Consider the following 17,699-nt stretch of genomic DNA (forward strand, 5'->3'; position numbering starts at 1 on the left):
AAATAACAAATCATTGGTCCTTTTACTGAAATTGCATTAAAATACAGAATTTTACAATTTGGTGAATCCTTAATAAATTTGTATAATTGTTTAAGTTTATTCCTAGTTGTTTGTAGTATTTTTTTTTCTATTGCAGAGCCATTTAAATTTTACTTTCTCATTGTTTCTAATTTTAATTTCTCATTGTTGCTGGCATATATAAAGTCTTTTATTTTTTGTGTATGATTTTTTTCTAACACAGCTACTTTTTTTTTAATTCTTTTGGATCTTTTAGAATCGTCATCTCATCTCCCAATAATCATGTTTTTGTCACTTTCAGTATTTATACTTTGTTTTTAATTTTACTTACCAACTTCTAGAGTAGTTAGTAATAATGAACATTCTTGTCTTGTGTACAGCATCTGGCATTTTACTATTAAATATGACAATAGTTGTTGGTTTCAGAGAGGTACCATTATAAACTTTTAGGAAAGAATCTTTCTATTGCAAGTTTACTGTGAAATCTTTGCTCTGTTCTGTTTTTTTTTTTTTGGCCGTGCCACGCAGCTTGCAGGATCCCTGGACCAGGGATCAAACCTGGTCCCTGCCGTGAAAGCGCCGAGTCCTAACCACTGGACCTCCAGGGAATTCCCTTTGCTCTGTTTTTAATCACGAACTGATCATGAACTTTCTTCAGATGCCTTTTTTTGGCATATTGATAACTTTTTTACTTTGAAAGATAGATGTATTGAATTTTATTAGCTTTCCCATTCTTGAATTGATAAATTAAACTGCCTGATTGAGATATTTGTAGATATAGCTTTAGATTCAATTTGTGCAAATTTCATTTAGGAATTTTGAATCTATCGTATGTATGTTGTGTATGTGCTATGTGCTGTTTTAGGTTTTAGTAGCAGGATTAATAAGCTGGTATTTTAAAATAAAGTTGTAATTTGTATGCTTTCAAATGCTCTGGAGCTGTATAAAAGAATTAAATTATATGTTTATTGAAAACTTAATAGAAGTCATCTAAAGCCCGACTGGGCTCAGACTCTTTTTTTTTTATTAAAAGTAATTCTTATAACATCTTTAAATTTTCTTTGATGAACTATACTGATTTTATTCAGCTTCTGCTGAGAGACAATTTGTTCAATATGTAAAACAGCTAAGAATTTATTTTACATCAATCATACCCAGAAACTATGCAGTGTGGAAATTAGCAGTGTTGATTTTATGTCATAGCAGTTTTCTTTGGGAGAAGAAAACTGGCTAGATAGTTCCTTGGGATGGTATTGATATTAAATTCACAGAGAAGAGGATGAACATTATTAAATGACAGAAGTAGCAGTTCTTTTCAAGGATTAATTTTCTCCCCAGCATTTTATTTTTAAAAAATTCTGAACCTATAGAAAAGTTGTAAGAACAAAATCTTTAATGTATTAATTGTTGTTCTTAGGTGCATTTTATCTGGTGTTTGAATATATGGACCATGATCTGATGGGACTCCTGGAATCAGGCTTGGTTCATTTTAATGAAAATCACATAAAGTCATTTATGAGACAGCTCATGGAAGGTCTGGATTATTGTCATAAGAAGAACTTTTTGCATCGAGATATTAAGTGTTCAAATATTCTTCTAAATAATAGGTATGATATGAGTTTGATATATATGTTTAAAATGAGCCTTATATAATGTATACCTTGATTCTGTTAAAAAGATTTAAAATTTAGGTTTTTATTGCTCAGACTATTTTAACAAAATCAATATTACAGCTTGGGCTACGTCTGAAGTTGTGTTAAATATACTTTAGTTAATTAACTTCCAGTAATAGTTTGTAATGTATGTAAAATAATATTTAGTTGACTTGTTGAAGTTCCATCCATCCCCTCAATCCAAGCAATTTAATAGGATTAATTGGATCAAACCTCTAAAGAACTTTACAGTCCCTTTGACCTTATATAAATAGGGGTTTTTGAGTCATAAAGACCTGAGTTTGAATCCACATAATAGTTTGAATCAGTATACTAGTATACATAAACCATATAGTAGTTAAAGTGACCTTGGGCAAACTACGTAACCACTCCTTTTCTTTTGTTGTTGTCGCTCAGAAACAGCTGTCATACCTCCATGGGGGGGCTGGGGGGGAGGGAAGTAATAAAGATTATAGGCACCCCCCAACCAAAATACTTAGTTGACCCTCTCATTTGATTTTCTTCCAAATAATGTGAATGGTTCTTCTAATAATTGATGATGTGATTTCAGTTTTAGGTTAAGAATAGGTTTTAGCATCTTTTTTATTTTGGAATTTTTTAAAAAACAGTCAACAGTTTTAAAGTGAACTTTTTTTGAAGTGTATATGTACATACATACATACATACATATTCAAAGCTTATGTTAAATATTTCAATGCCAGCATAACCTGAACTCTGATAATTCTCTTGTAATTGGTACTATTTGTTGGTTTAAGTGAGGCATGCCTGGTCCTGATTTTATTAGTAGAAAATGTTCTATAGAGCACCATGTCACTCTTAAGAACTGGAAAATTAAACATAAATTTAAAATGATGTGATTCATTTCTTGTGCATTATTGGCTGGAATTGAACAAATAATTTGTTTTATTACTAAAGTAGTATGAATTACCTCATTTTGTTTTATTTTCATTGAAGTGTACTTTTCTAAATAGGAACTGAATAGTACTGAGAAACTGTTATATTAGTACTATTATTACTATATATAATAATATACTATATATATATCATAATAATATAACAACAGTATTTGTTTAATAGTAGCTGAAATTATCCAAAGAAAAGTACTAATTTTTGCCTTATATTGTTGTGAGTTTATCTATTTGCCTTTTCCTGTAGAACCTTGGGTACTGCAGTATAATCGAAGTTTCAGTTATATCAGTGAATTTTTGGTTAGTTCTAGGAATACAACATGAATGTGTAAGATCAATTCAGAGTAGACTAATATTTTTTGTTCATTTTATTTTACTTCCACCAGAGGGCAGATAAAACTTGCAGATTTTGGACTTGCTCGATTGTATAGCTCAGAAGAAAGGTAAGAATGTTTTCAAATGAATATTATAGACATTAGTGACCAGTTTTAGAAGCTATATTAAGAATACCTTATTGATAGTTTATTTTTTAACAAAAGGGAAATTTTCTTTTCATGGTTAAATACATGAAATAATGAAGTTTTATACCATGTTGGGTTGACTATTTTAATTACAAAATTTTATACATTAAATCAATGTAAAAATAATAGATTTTTTTCATACTTAGAGATAAATATAATTTCTTTTAAAATGTGCCATTTTAAATGTTTCTTAAATGAACTTAGGAATTTTTAAATAAAATTCATGCTTAAATTTCTAATGCATGTCCAGACGTTAAGATGTTTGTAATTTTTGTGTTTAATGAAAAACCTTAGTAAATGCTTTTTATGTTACATGTTTAAACTTGTATATTTTGTTTTAATTATTATTTTGGACTTACTTAAAACTTTTTTTTAACTATAGTTATATCTATATATAAATGTGTGTTTGTTTTAAACTCTCTAGAACCTTTTATTTAAACAAACTATTGTGAGGAAGTTCAGTGTATAACTTCTTTGTGTGGAGCTTCTGTGGCTAAAGTTAGGGATTTGTATCCCATTTGGCTCCTTTTGTGCCTGATGGTAGTGAAATTGATTTGTCTTATTAGGATTATTCTTAGAAGAATAATATGGAATTTCAAAATAAAGTATTTTTGTGAAGTAGGGAATTTTATATAAACTATGAAATTAACTGGGTTTAATATCTCCAGTTTATTAGCCCATTCCTTTCTTGTCAGACAGCATTATTTCTTTATATATAATATATATACATATATGTATAAATTCCTTATGACAGTTCTATAATTTATTTAGTGTAATAATAATTGGATATAGTAAAATATCTGTTAATTGGAATTCTTAGCAATAGTTATTTATGTTCACTGAATCTTTGCCAGTTTCTGGTTAGTTGAAAAAAAATCCCCTTTTTGAATTTTTTTTAAGAGTGAAATATTTGTTTTTTAATCTTGCAGCTCCTGTGACATAATTCTGAAAATTATTTTTAGTGTTTAGAGGTTTTTAAATGGTATGTTTTGGATACATTAGAGTTCTGTTAAACTCAGACTGTGGTATGGACAGCTTGTTATGGACAGGGCTCCAGTCCCCTATACCTACTTCAGCCAGAGCTTTTTGGCCTTTATTTGTTTTAACTTACTACACTTTTAATATTTTATTTTAAGAAAAGGTTGTATGTTTTTGCTTGTTTGTTTGAAGTTGTTCTAGAGCTTAACAGCTCTAACCCTCATTTTGTGTTTGAGAAAACGGAAACCTAGAAAGGGTTGAGTGACTTGAAAGATCCAAAAATATTTGTTAGTATCATCAAGAGTGTATAGCTCAAAATTTCCAACTCCCAATTATTTATTCTTTCCATTGTGTATAATAGTGCCTTTTGATAGAATTCGAAGGAAAAAAATAAATTGGTCCTTAAGTATACTTAATCCAAAACTTCACTTGAAGTATACTTTTTGAATGACTAAATTTCAATGATTTAGGGGGAAATTCTTCTTAATTAAGGATTCTACCTGCTTAGCTGGTTAACTGAGATTTCACTGTAGTTTGGTTATCCTTTCTTATTAGAAGTATATGTCTATCATACTTTGACTATAAATCCCTTTCCTCTTGTTTTCGTGTTAGGTTTCAGTGGAGATGGAGAACAGCTAAATTACCATTTTCCATCTCATAGATTCTTTTTATGCAGATATTTGTTCACATTGGAATAGATATGTTCCAGAAGAACTGACTGTAGAGCCAAATTTTATATGTCATAATCCATTTTCCCTTTGATTTTTTTTTTCTCTTTTAAAATGGAATGTTGGGTTTCAGTGGAGTGTCAGGGGTGTGGTGTGTTCACTGAACCTTGGTCCCCATTGCCTTGCTGAATTGATGTAAGAATTTTGAACTTAAGGAAGTAGGAAATTTAAAATGCCATAACTTTGCATCTTCAGGTAATGTATACTGAAATTTTCTGCTTAATCAAATTTATAAGTTAAAAACTTGGTATATCATTTTGTTTTATAAGCAAATATCCTTTCCTTCAGGGTTATGTACGTCTTTAAAACTACTCTTTTTCAGATTCGAATAATTCCAGTTTCTTTAAAATCAGTTAGAGAAGTAGGCTTAATTTAATGGAATGACTTTAAAATATACATACTGTTCTAGTAAATTTTAATAACATACTGAAATTCACTGCCTTTAGCAGATTCACTATATTATCCCAAGTTTTCTAGATATTTCTTGAAATAAACATACAGCAAATTATTTCCATCCATATTTCTTTGTTATCATAAGCAGAAAGAAACCATAATACCCCCATCCAAATATCTTTTGAAGTATTTTCTAAGTAATTAGCTATTACAGGCAGAATAAAGTGGTCAAGAAATTATTGTAGGGTTTCTTGTTTTTTTCAAAATAGAGCAGATTTCAGCTTATCGCTGTAATAGCATCAATTACATCTCTCTCACTTATTTGATTTGGTGTATCTGTTTTTAAATTAATTAATTTTTATTTTTGGCTACGTTGGGTCTTTGTTGCTGCACCCGGGCTTTCTCTAGTTGTGGTGAGCAGGGGCTGCTCTTGATTGCGGTGGGCGGGCTTCTCATTGCGGTGGCTTCTCTTGTTGCGGAGCACGGGCTCTAGGTGCATGGGCTTCAGTAGTTGTTGCACATGGGCTCAGCAGTGACTCGCAGGCTCTAGAGCGCAGGCTCAGTAGCTGTGGCGCACGGGCTTAGTTGCTCCACAGCATGTGGGATCTTCCCGGGCCAGGGATCGAACCCGTGTCCCCTGCATTGGCAGGTGGATTCTTCACCACTGCACCATCAGGGAAGTCCCGGTATATCTTTTTTGAATTTGAGGAAAACTTGATGGAACTACAGCTAGTATGTAGGAATGGAGCATGGGGTTGTGGGTGACCAGTATGGATCTCTTCTGTCATGTGTGCTACAATAGAGGAAAGGAGAACCACTGGGCTAAAATTAGGGGGGAAAATGATTCCTTTAAACTTTGAAGAATCATTTTCTTGTTTTGAACATCAGCATTCATGCTTTGCTCTATTTGGCCTTGGGAAATATAGAACTTGAGAACAGAGGTTTTTGCCTCATTTCTTCATATCTGTTCAGTTTTTTAGCAGCTGTTTTAAGTCCACCTCTCCCCAAGACTTTTAGCCACAATGATAAATCCTCTTCTGAGTTTTTATTTTACCAAGTCTTTGCTACAATGCTTTTCCAAGTAATGGAGTATCTTTTTCTCTTTATGTGACCGTCTCATATGAAAAATATGCACTTTACATGTAAGTTGAAATTAATTTCACTTTCTAGAGAAGAAACTATAACTTAACACATTTACTTTTTTAATGGAAGGAACTCAAAATCCTTAGGCCTAAATCAGGAAACTTTGGCTCTAGTCCTGGCATTTCCATTTTACCAGTTGTGAAATATTGGGCAAGTCACTTAGTATCTCTGTATGTCATTATTCTCAACTTTAAGATGAAGGATTTCAAATCTCTAAGATATTTATAGTGTATTGGAAAACACTTCTTTCGTGGTTCTGAAAGTTACAGTGAACAAAATAGATTTTTGAACATTTTTGAAGGCAATATCACCATCTAGTGGCTTTTCATAAAATTTCCATTAAAACCCAAACTAAATTTTCCCAAACCTATGTAGGGTGTGAATGGACGAATTACCTCTTGCTGCTTGTCCAGGGACTAGATGGAATTATATTCAGAATTGAAATTGCCTCCTTGGTGCTGGTCTTTTTACTTTTGTTCTTTTCACTACAGCTAGAATTGTAGTTATTTTAAAGACAGGGATCATTATTTTAAACTTTTGTGTTTTATATGCCTTAAAGTATAAAACACATTCATAGTAACTGCTTGATTAATTCTGATCCTTCAGGTGTTATATTAATTATATTAATATTAATTGTTGGCCCTTCAAATGTTATATTTTATTTTTGCCAAATGAAGTATGCTCATTTAGTCTTCCAGCAAGTTTGTGTGATATTTCCATTTCTGAATCTCCCTTAAAGCTCCTTATGTATCTAATAAAGTCTATAAATGCGAAATATTTTGATAGCATCAAATATTTAAAATTACCTGAGATTTCACATGAAAGTTTTATCATGACTTTATACTTTAATGTCTTGTTAACCACATTAAAGTAGAAGGTTTGAAAAATAAAAGAAGTATTGCTGGTGCTGGTGCCACTTCCCTAGTAGACAAAGAAAATATTGTCTGCTTTCTTTTCAAAAACTGTTAATGAGACTTATTTACAGATGAAGATATTCAGTAGAAGTTGAAATTCAGAATATTTAATGTCGAGACCATTATTTCTGGATTTTTACAAAGGTAGTTTCTAGCCATCCAAGAGGAACAGCTTGTTGGAGTTACTGTTTTCTTTTTCTAATTTAATGTCAGAGGGATTTTATGGGTGTGTGTTTTGCTAGGTTATGGAATTATTGCTTGGGATTTAACTTTAATTTTGGGAATAAATTGGAGTGGTTCTTTTCCTATTTTTAGGGTTTTCTTTTTAAAGTATTAATTTATTCTGTAACACCTAAGAACCTCACTATATGTTTTTCCATCCTGTTTCTTTTTCAGTAGGGATGAATTTGTTTTTTGTGAGAAGACTGGGTAGATATCTCAATAATGTAATTTTTTTTTAGTCCATGAAAGAAAAGAAAAACATCGTATGTGTGATGTCACATCAGTTTGTGTTTTCTCTTTGTGATGTAAACAAGACCGTCTTTAGGATGTTGACAGTGGGTAGCCAAACCTAGTAGCCCAAGTCCTAAACGTTCAGTTTTGAGGATTCTGGATTTTATTTATTTGTCTAACTTTGGATGATCTATTTTCATTATTACATCAGTACTTTAGTTTTCTTGGGATTTAAATATCCTAGTTTCAAAACAGTTTCAGTGTCTTATACTTCTGTCTTTACATTGGTAAACACAACAACCTAATCATACCATGGAATATTTTCTTCATAATACTATAAATGAATATTGAATTGAGTGATTTGAGATTGGCTTTATTCTCTGCTAACTCCACCCACCTTGGAATTTTCTTTTATGATTAAAGTCCTTCTGTCTGCATACTTTCTCAGTGTTTGCTTTTTCCTCATTAAGCACTAAGGTAAAAAGTGAGGTATGGCACCTATTTTGTAAAAGTTTTGAGTAAATTATCATGAGTTTTTCCTTGACTTTAATAAAACAGTCATTTTCATTGTCTTTTGTCAGTGTTAACTTTGAAAAGGACATTAAAAAGCTTATTTCAGGGGCTTCCCTGGTGGCGCAGTGGTTGAGAGTCCGCTTGCCGATGCAGGGTACGCGGGTTCGTGCCCCGGTCCGGGAAGATCCCACATGCCGCGGAGCGGCTGGGCCCGTGAGCCATGGCCGCTGAGCCTGCGTGTCCAGAGCCTGTGCTCCGCAACGGGAGAGGTCACAACAGTGAGAGGCCTGCGTACCGCAAAAAAAAAAAAAAAAAAAAAAAAAGCTTATTTAAAATGTTTATTTAAAAGATTTAAAACATAATTACAGCACCACTATGTTCTTGAAAGTTTTTTTGCCAGCTCTGTTCTCTCCCTGGCTCTATCTCCTAGCTCTAGAAAATGAGCATTTGCTCAGCCTTCTCAGGGAACTGATAGTTCAGTGTGGGCAGAGCAGGAACCAAGTAGTAATTTTGTAGGTCTTGTGTGGATATTCTCCCAGAGGCAGCAGTGTGTATTGAAGGTGTAAACATTGGCATTTTATTTTATACTATCACTTTGACTGCACTTTGGAAAGTAGATTGACCTTGTAAATCTGCAAGCAAGGGCAATCAGTTAGAAAAGGGTTGCAATAAACCTAGGTAGGATATGGGGGACTTACTTCCCTGGCGGTCCAGTGGTTAAGACTTCACCTTCTGTTGCAGGGGGTGTGGGTTTGATCCTTGGTCGGGGAGCTAAGACCCCACATGCCTCGTGGCCAAAAAACCAAAACATAAAACAGAAGCAATATTGTAACAAATTCAATAAAGACTTTAAAAATGGTCCACATCAAAAAAAAAAAGTAGTGATTTTTAAAAAAAAAAAAAAAAAAACCTAGGTAGGATAATTATGGCTTTAACTAGGCAATGGGCATAGGTGTTGGAAAGATGGAGATGAATTATATCATAAGGTATAGAATCGTTAGAACTTGATGGTTGACTATTGTATTGGTAGACACATCCCTGCCTTTACCCCTACAGTAAGATTTCTGCTTAAGGAATTGCATAAATGGTTTATTAATTAGGAGAAGCTAAATTTACAACAAAGAGAACCTCAAAATTCAGTGGCTTAAAGAATAAGAAGTTTATATTTCTCACTCAGTAATCTGGAGCAGTTGCTACTTTACCTTGCTGCACAATTGATAATATTTCACCATATTGTTTGATCAAATGGTGACTGCTTCATACAGTCATTTAAGGATCCAGATTGGAAGATTTGCTGCCTTTCTTCACATGCTTTCCAAGTCTATCACCATGTCTGTCAGCTAGAAGCTAGAAAAGAGGAGGGAGGGGTGTTATGAGCCAGGCCAAGAAATGGCACCTGTATTCACGTTCCATTGGCGAGAACTTGGTCATGTGGCCACACCTAACTGCAGTGAGGGTGGGAAATGTAGTGTAGGTGGGCAGCTCCCATTGAAGAAAGGAAGAACAGATTTTAGAAGACAGCTTAGCAATCTCTGCCATAAACTGTGATGCTGTTTGCTGAGACAGGAAACGGGAAGCAGGTTTACGGCAGAAGATAATAAATTTCCTTTTGGATATGTTAAGATACAGGTACTTATAAGACTTCTAAATTTGCATGTGTAATAAGAATGCACAAGTGATCCTAAGGTAACATCAATTGGAAAAAAATTACTTATGTTTTTTTGTAACAATGTTATGATACAGAAATTTATTTTTCTGAGAAAAAATCAAAAGGAGGAAAGTAGGGTAAAATTAGAAGGGAATGGGGAAAGGGCATGAGGGAAAAGACTGTGTTTATTGTTATGTAGTTATGGCATAAATCAGTTGATTAAAAATATTGATAAGTACTTAACTGTATGCCAGACACTGACCTAGGTAATACCTATTGGCTACGTAGTAGAGATATGAAAGACAGATCAATCCCTGGTCTCATTATATAGTCATGAAAGAAGGTAGACAATCAACCTGTTGGGTAGCGGAAAGAATTTAAAGTACCAGGTGCTACAAAGCAAATAAAATAGTGTCTGTAGGGACACTATGAGCTTGGGGGTGGCTGCTTGGCTAATTTTGGCTAAGGCAGTTAGGATAGAATTCTTTGAGAAGTAAAATTGAGCTAAGACCTGAGTGATGAGAAGAGGATAACTTAATTTGAAGACCTAGGCAGATAACATTCCGAGTAGAAGGAACTCAGCAACTGCAAGGCCTGGAAACAGACTTGGAAAGTTTAAGGGGGCCAAGATGTTGCCCAGTGTAGAAAGAGGAAGTGAGATACTCCAGGGTGTAGTCTTATCACCTGAGGTAAAGTGTAAATTTTATTTAGTTGCAGTGGGAGATCACTGGACAGTTTAAGCAGGTAACTGATAATGACTTGGTTTTATGCTTAAAAAACTTAAAAGTGGGGGAGGAAAGCTAGAGATCGAGGCAAGGAAACTAGTTAAGAGACTGTTGCAGTAGTACCAGAAAAAAGATAATAGTGGCTCCGACTAAAAGTTGGTACTGGCTCAGATTTCCTTGAAATCGTGGGAAATGGTTGCATTTAGGACCTATTTGGATGTAGAGTTGACAGAAGTTGTTGACAGATTAGATGTGCGATTTGAAGGAAAAAGGAAACAAGGATGACTCCTGGGTTTTTGACCTTAGAAGTTGGGTTGGTGTTAAAAATAGGTCCCAGGTCCCAGGGCTTCCCTGGTGGCGCAGTGGTTGAGAGTCCGCCTGCCAATGCAGGGGACACAGGTTCGTGCCCCGGTCCGGGAAGATCCCACATGCCGCGGAGCAGCTAGGCCCATGAGCCGTGGCCGCTGAGCCTGCGCGTCCGGAGCCTGTGCTCCGCAACGGGAGAGGCCACAACAGTGAGAGGCCCGCGTACCACAAAAAAAAAAAAAGGTCCCAAATTTCTTTTGTAGTTTTGGTAGGTGTTTACATAGTGGATTCTGAAGGAGACATGGCATTTGGGCATATGATGAATTTAGCTAGCTGAACTCTTTCCATGTTTTTCTCAAAAATGTAAGTTACACTCTAAAAGAAATAAGTGTAGACTTTATTGTTGGAAAAGTGAAGCGTTTTAAAGCTAATTTAGGTATTTCCTATTATATGATTTTTTTTCATTTCTTAGAATGGTCTTTAAAGAGTTATCAACTGTGGTTTGTGAATTTTAATTTGGATTATCCAGAATCTCCAAATACTTCAAGGGCCTAAAATCTTGCTCTGATCATCTGTTTGCCTTTTACCTATTCAGACCAGACTGGAGGCCGAGCTGCCTGCCAGCCTGGGGATATACCCTTAAGGCAGTGCTCCCTTTGTTAGGAATACAGTGCTGCTTGTGGTGTGTTGAATAGGGAAGACCATAACCACGTCACACCTCCCCTGAAGGGCAAAGTGTTGGAATCTGTCACTGAGCACATAATCTTTGATCTCTATTCTGTTGATATTTCATTGATTGTAAAGAGAAATGTTGGGATGGTACTTTGTTTTACAAAAAATATATATGTTTGAATATTTATTTACTTCATAAATGAAAGAATTTCCACAATTTAGAGATTATGTTAGTGTTTTAAAATTGAGCTTTTCTATGTCAAAATTGAGCTTTTCTATGTCAAATTTTACCGTTGAATGTTGCCAGTCTTTACGTAGTTCTTATTTTTCTTCTGACAGAAACTGAGCATTTGGATATATTTGGAAACGCTATTAATTGGTATACATTAAGTACTTTTGCTGTACACCTAGATGTATAGTTCATCTAGTTCTGTGTTTAATCATTTTTGAAAATGTACTAAATATTTTCACTTCTGAATTTGATGAGAGTTAATGAAGAAGTGAACTAGTCTAATTTTAACTGCTAAAGATGACTGTGTTCTAAATGTTGCCTAGAACTTGATATATAATATGGTTAAAAAACAAAATTCAACTGAGTAAATTTGAAGATCTAATTGGTTTTATTTAACACTTCCTGAATCAGGCCACATCCCATCTAGTAAGTAGAAGGGAGCTCCGAGGAGCCATACAAAATGGAAGGTGTTTAAAGGCAGAAGAGGGCAGGGACAAGAAAGTTATACTAGCAGAAAGCAGATTGGCCGTGGCAAGATCACTTTCCTTTAAGGGATGGGAGGGGTCTGTGTGGCAGGTGACTTTGCTAGTGCTGACCAGGAAATTCCAGACCGATTGGTTAAGATGCCTTTCCTGGGAGGGGCTGAATCTGCAGTTAGGTTAGGTAGTAAGTCTTGGTTTGCTGGTGAGGGAGTTACACAAGTAACTCCATTTTGGATCTGTTGTTTCTTTTTAACACACATATAAAATAATCTTTTATTTAAATATAAAATTTAATAACCTTAATTTGTGTAATTTCTCCACATAATACAGCAGACTTTTATTTTTAAAAAATATATTTAAAAACATTTCTAAACATAAAAAGATAAAAAATTAACTATTTACTGACAGATTTACATTAATTTAAACATTTTTCTTGAGACTGTAGATACCTAGTTGTACCTTAGTAGCAAGACCATACGTTTCACACGCTCATAGACCTTTGAAATGTTTTAGAAAACTACGTATCATAATTTTCTCAGACTTTGTTCCCCCACCCAGCTAATTCATATATGTCACCTAAAGTTGCAGGGCCATATACAGTAAAAGGTCTGCCCTATGCCCAACATTGTTCTGGGCTTAGTGTGTGGGTACTATTTTTTTCATAATGAAGAATGGTCTCTGAGGTCTTTTGATTTTTCTGGGAATATAGAGAAAACAAAATAGTTCATTATAGTGGTAAGTATGGTGTAAATTTAAGAATATGAAAACAAATCTTTCTTTAAAAATAAATCTGTTGTTAATAAAAGATTATACTTTATGGAGATGGGTCTTTCACCATGTTTTAAAGGAGGTATAGGTTTGAATGAGAAAAGTGGGAAGGAATTTCAAATTTAAAAGGTGTTAAGACATAAAGAGGTGAACATATTTTTAAATGATTAAATCCAGCTTAATTAGAATAGCTAGAGTTTAAAAGATTTCCTCGTTATATGAAGATAAGTGATGCTAGTAAAAACAAGCAAAAATCACTAAGAAAAGTAATTTAATAATGTTAGAAAAATCTAATCCTAGTTGGCTATTGAAAACATACTTCTTAGACTATCTTCTCTTTTCACAATTTATACCAAAGTCAAGTATCCTTTTTTCCTGGCTTTGGCACACTGTTACTATAGTCCTATCTGTGGTAATGCTGTGGTGTCCTCGATGGCTTACAGTCTAAGTGTTTAAATTATTTGGAGAAATTTGGCAGTGTGGGAGCAGGCTACTCAGGTCTTAGGCTGCCTGGAACTTCAGACCTACAGTTGGCAAGAGGGAGTTGCTTTATAAACTATATGCTCCTTGTTTTCCTTCCCCACACTGGTCCGAGTCCAAGCCAACCTCAGGTAACTGGGCTTGGACTACAGCCATTCTGGGAAATTTCCTGTGATATAGCCTTTGCATCCTTGTGATTTGGAGGATATTTGGAAAGGAAGAGAAGTTTAGAATTGACCTAAAGATATACGTGATCACACAGAACAGTCGAAGAACTACCTCTAACTTCTTAGACTGTCTTTCCTCATGTGAATCAGCTACAACAGGATCATTCTCAGAGGAGTGAAAACACTTACACAGCTTACTAGATAATATCTTCTATGACAAAGTGGTAGTAGTATATATATATATGTCCTCATTGTTAGAAGGTGACAAAGAAATCATCTGACAAAGTATCTTACCTATCACTAGTGGTTCCTGGCAGAGTAGACCCGAACTACTACAGTCTACATTTCTGTACTTTCTATTCACATACCAAAGTGGGTTAAAATCAATGAAATATTGCCAAGGAAAGATATGCCCAGTTGAAAACTTTTGTTAGGTGGTTACAGTTTGAACTGTATCTTGCCATACATTAGTGATTTGCCAGATTTGGTCAAAATCATCAATGCCAACAGTTGATATAAAGATCTTTCTTTGACCATATTACAGTTAAAACAAGCCAACAACTTTTAATTTTTATATATTAAGGGAATTTTTCAGGTAATCACATTGCTTTCACATGTATTTTATTATCATGTATTAGATGTCATAGCATGTCTGTAGGCAGATGAAAGTAGTTTTAGTTAGGATTGTAGGATTGCTTTGATTAGCCAAAATAATATTTCTTAAGAGAATTTCTCTTATTGTAACACATACTAACTCTAAAGAGTGCTTTCTGTGTTTTTTAGTCGTCCATATACTAACAAGGTCATCACTTTATGGTACCGTCCACCTGAACTGCTGCTGGGAGAAGAAAGATACACACCAGCTATTGATGTTTGGAGCTGTGGGTAAGATAGGCTTATTGACTGGTTAATTTACTTGAAACTTGGTAGTGAAGTAAAATCATACCATTTGGTAATGGTGGATATTTTTCCCATTAGATGTATCCTTGGTGAACTCTTCACTAAAAAACCTATATTTCAAGCAAATCAGGAGCTTGCACAACTAGAATTAATAAGGTAAGCTTGTGATTTTAATATTTGTAATATCTGTAGGAAATTAAAATTTTTTCACGCTTGTGTTTCTAGGAGAACATCATGTTTCTGTTGAAGGCTGATGATTGCTGAATGGAGGAGAAACTAGAATGCAGGCACTCTGATAAATGTTCTAGTAAAATTAAGGATCTTAAAGTCCCTAGATATTTTGTGATTAGATTAATGTGTTTGAGTCCCTAAAGATAAGACTGGGAAGGAGGAGTATTAATATGAGGGGGGAGAGAATGAATGGTAGATTCTGTTTTTTTCGGAGTGTGGCAGTATGGAAGAATTAATGTTTGGGGATATTTTAAAGAAATACTCTTTTACATATGTATATGCACATGTGTTTATATGTATATGTGTACGCAGACACACCAAAATACATCCATGTACTCACTAGCATAGGTCTTCATTATTTGGAGCCTATTATAGGACCTAGGTCATAGGACTTACATGTTAATCATCTTTTTCTTTAATATTTTAAATAAATTTCCTTTTTATAAAAGAGCTTTGGTTTTCATATATAATAATATTAATTTGCAACTTGTAAGATTTGCAGGAGTGTTTCAAAATATGGATGAGAATTTTTAGGGAAGATACTGGTATAAGGCACATACATACCCATGTACTGTGAACCTTCCCTTCAGCAGACTTATTGGACTAATTGATGCTGTACATTCCATCTGTAAATAATACTAGCTTGATAACATAGCAAGCTGAATATTTGCAGCTAGTAGATTACCACTCTATAGTAAGACTATGTATTTATTCCACCAGTTGAAGAGTATGACGACCAAGAGGTAGTTATTTCCCATTTTGTATACAAACATTTTATTATTGTACATATGTTGTTTAATTAACTATAGACAGATGCAGTGCTTTGCAAAGACTTAACAGAGTTGGCTAATGTAGAATCCCATTCAGTGAGTCCTCTGATGAAAGAGAAGGCCATGGCCCTATGTCAGAAAGTTGGGAAGTAAATGCACATATATACGTTTTTAGTTAAAATAAAATGTTTAAATCATGTATCTGTGTATCTTTCTTTTTCTTTTTTTTTTTTGGTAATGATTTTCTCTAACCCATTTTTTCAGTTAGCTAACTATTGTTCCTAATTGTATTGGATACTAGGGTTTCTTTTAATGATGTTAGTATTTATTTAGTTTATACATGATACAAGTATTGTTCTAGGAATTTCACCTGAATTACTTCAGTTAAGTTGTGTCTTGTTTTTATAGTTAAGAAAACTGAACCTTACAGAGGTGAAGGATTTGTTCAGAGTCATACAACTAGCAAGTGGCAAAATTGAGATTTGAATCTAGATAGTTTTACCTTACTATCTAAACTTATAACCAATTCTCTATACTATGTAGGAAATAAAACTTCCTGGAACTTTTAGTTAGTATGACACAAACACCAAGAATTAACAAAGACAGCATGAAAAATTTCTGCAGAATATTAATACAAAAATTCTAAAAGGATTGATTAGCCAGTAGTATGTAATGTTTTAGTAAAAATTAACTTGGAGAGTCAAGTAGGGTCATCCTAAGAATACAAGAATGTTTTAGTTTTAGGAATTCCATTATTATAATTCATCATTTTAATAGACGTAAAATAATATGTCTATCTTGATGTGTTGAATAGGCATTTGCTGAAATTATAAACTGCTAATTAAGTGTAGAGGCATATTTCTTTAACACAATAAAGTATGTATCACAAACAGACTAAATAATATTTAGTGGTGAAATACTAGAAGTAAAGGCAAGAATGAGAAAAAATTGACTAGCAGTATCATTATTTTAAGAGTGTTTTAGAAGCACTAACTAGTTAACTAGTTGTGTTAGAAAAGTGAACCCAATAAGAGGTATACTATCATAATTTGTATCTGATAGCATTGCATACATGCAGCGTGCAAGGAAATCACCTTAAATTCCTTGAATAAAAAATTTGGTAAAATGGCAAGTGTTAAGAATGTGTGTGTATATACACACACGTGTGTGTGTGTATGTATGTATGTATATACACACAGCATACTAATATATATTATATAGTAATACATATATTCTAAAGCAGTAGTTTTTAAAGACTACGTACCAATAATAACCAGTTAGAAACATAGGGAGTGGAGAGCATGTTTAACAAAACCACCACCGTATATACTCCAGGAATATTGAAAACTATAATGTTTCACCTAAAATTGTAAGGAAGATTTGAATAAGTGTTTGAGAGGCATATCTCGTTTTTGGCTAGGAAGCCTTTTTTTTAAACATCTTTATTGGAGTATAATTGCTTTACAATGGTGTGTTAGTTTCTGCTTTATAACAAAGTGAATCAGCTGTGCATATACATATATCCCCATATATCCTCCCTCTTGCGTCTCCCTCTCACCCTCCCTATCCCACCCCTCTAGGTGGTCACAAAGCACCGAGCTGATGTCCCTGTGCTATGCGGCTGCTTCCCACTAGCTATCTATTTTACATTTGGTAGTGTATATAAGTCCATGCCACTCTCTCACTTCGTCCCAGCATACCCTTTCCCCTCCCCGTGCCCTCAAGTCCATTCTCTACATCTGCGTCTTTGTTCCTGTCCTGACCCTTGGTTCTTCATAACCGTTTTTTTTCTTTAGATTCCATATATATGTGTTACCATATGGTACTTGTTTTTCTCTTTCTGACTTATTTCACTCTGTATGACAGACTCTGGGTCCATCCACCTCACTACAAATAACTCAATTTCGTTTCTTCTTATGGCTGAGTAATATTCCATTGTATATATGTGCCACATCTTTATCCATTCATCTGTCGATGGACAAGTAGGTTGCTTCCATGTCCTGGCTATTGTAAATAGAGCTGCAATGAACATTGTGGTACATGACTCTTTTTGAATTATGGTTTTCTCAGGGTATA

General features: G+C 34.1%; 1 protein-coding gene across 2 annotated transcripts in view; it reads left to right on the forward strand.

Moving 5' to 3' along the window:
• The window catches only part of CDK13 (cyclin dependent kinase 13), a 116,550-nt gene that overhangs the window by 72,903 nt on the left and 25,948 nt on the right, over positions 1-17,699 (forward strand). For both annotated transcript variants that reach the window (XM_007118162.4, XM_024115152.3), the window contains exons 6-9: positions 1,436-1,625; positions 2,986-3,042; positions 14,506-14,607; positions 14,701-14,778. In XM_007118162.4, the coding sequence (XP_007118224.2) occupies positions 1,436-1,625; positions 2,986-3,042; positions 14,506-14,607; positions 14,701-14,778 (427 nt within the window). The remainder of the gene's footprint in view (positions 1-1,435; positions 1,626-2,985; positions 3,043-14,505; positions 14,608-14,700; positions 14,779-17,699) is intronic.

The sequence above is a fragment of the Physeter macrocephalus genome, chromosome 5, assembly GCF_002837175.3.
Source record: "Physeter macrocephalus isolate SW-GA chromosome 5, ASM283717v5, whole genome shotgun sequence".
Classification (NCBI taxonomy): Eukaryota; Metazoa; Chordata; class Mammalia; order Artiodactyla; family Physeteridae; genus Physeter; species Physeter macrocephalus.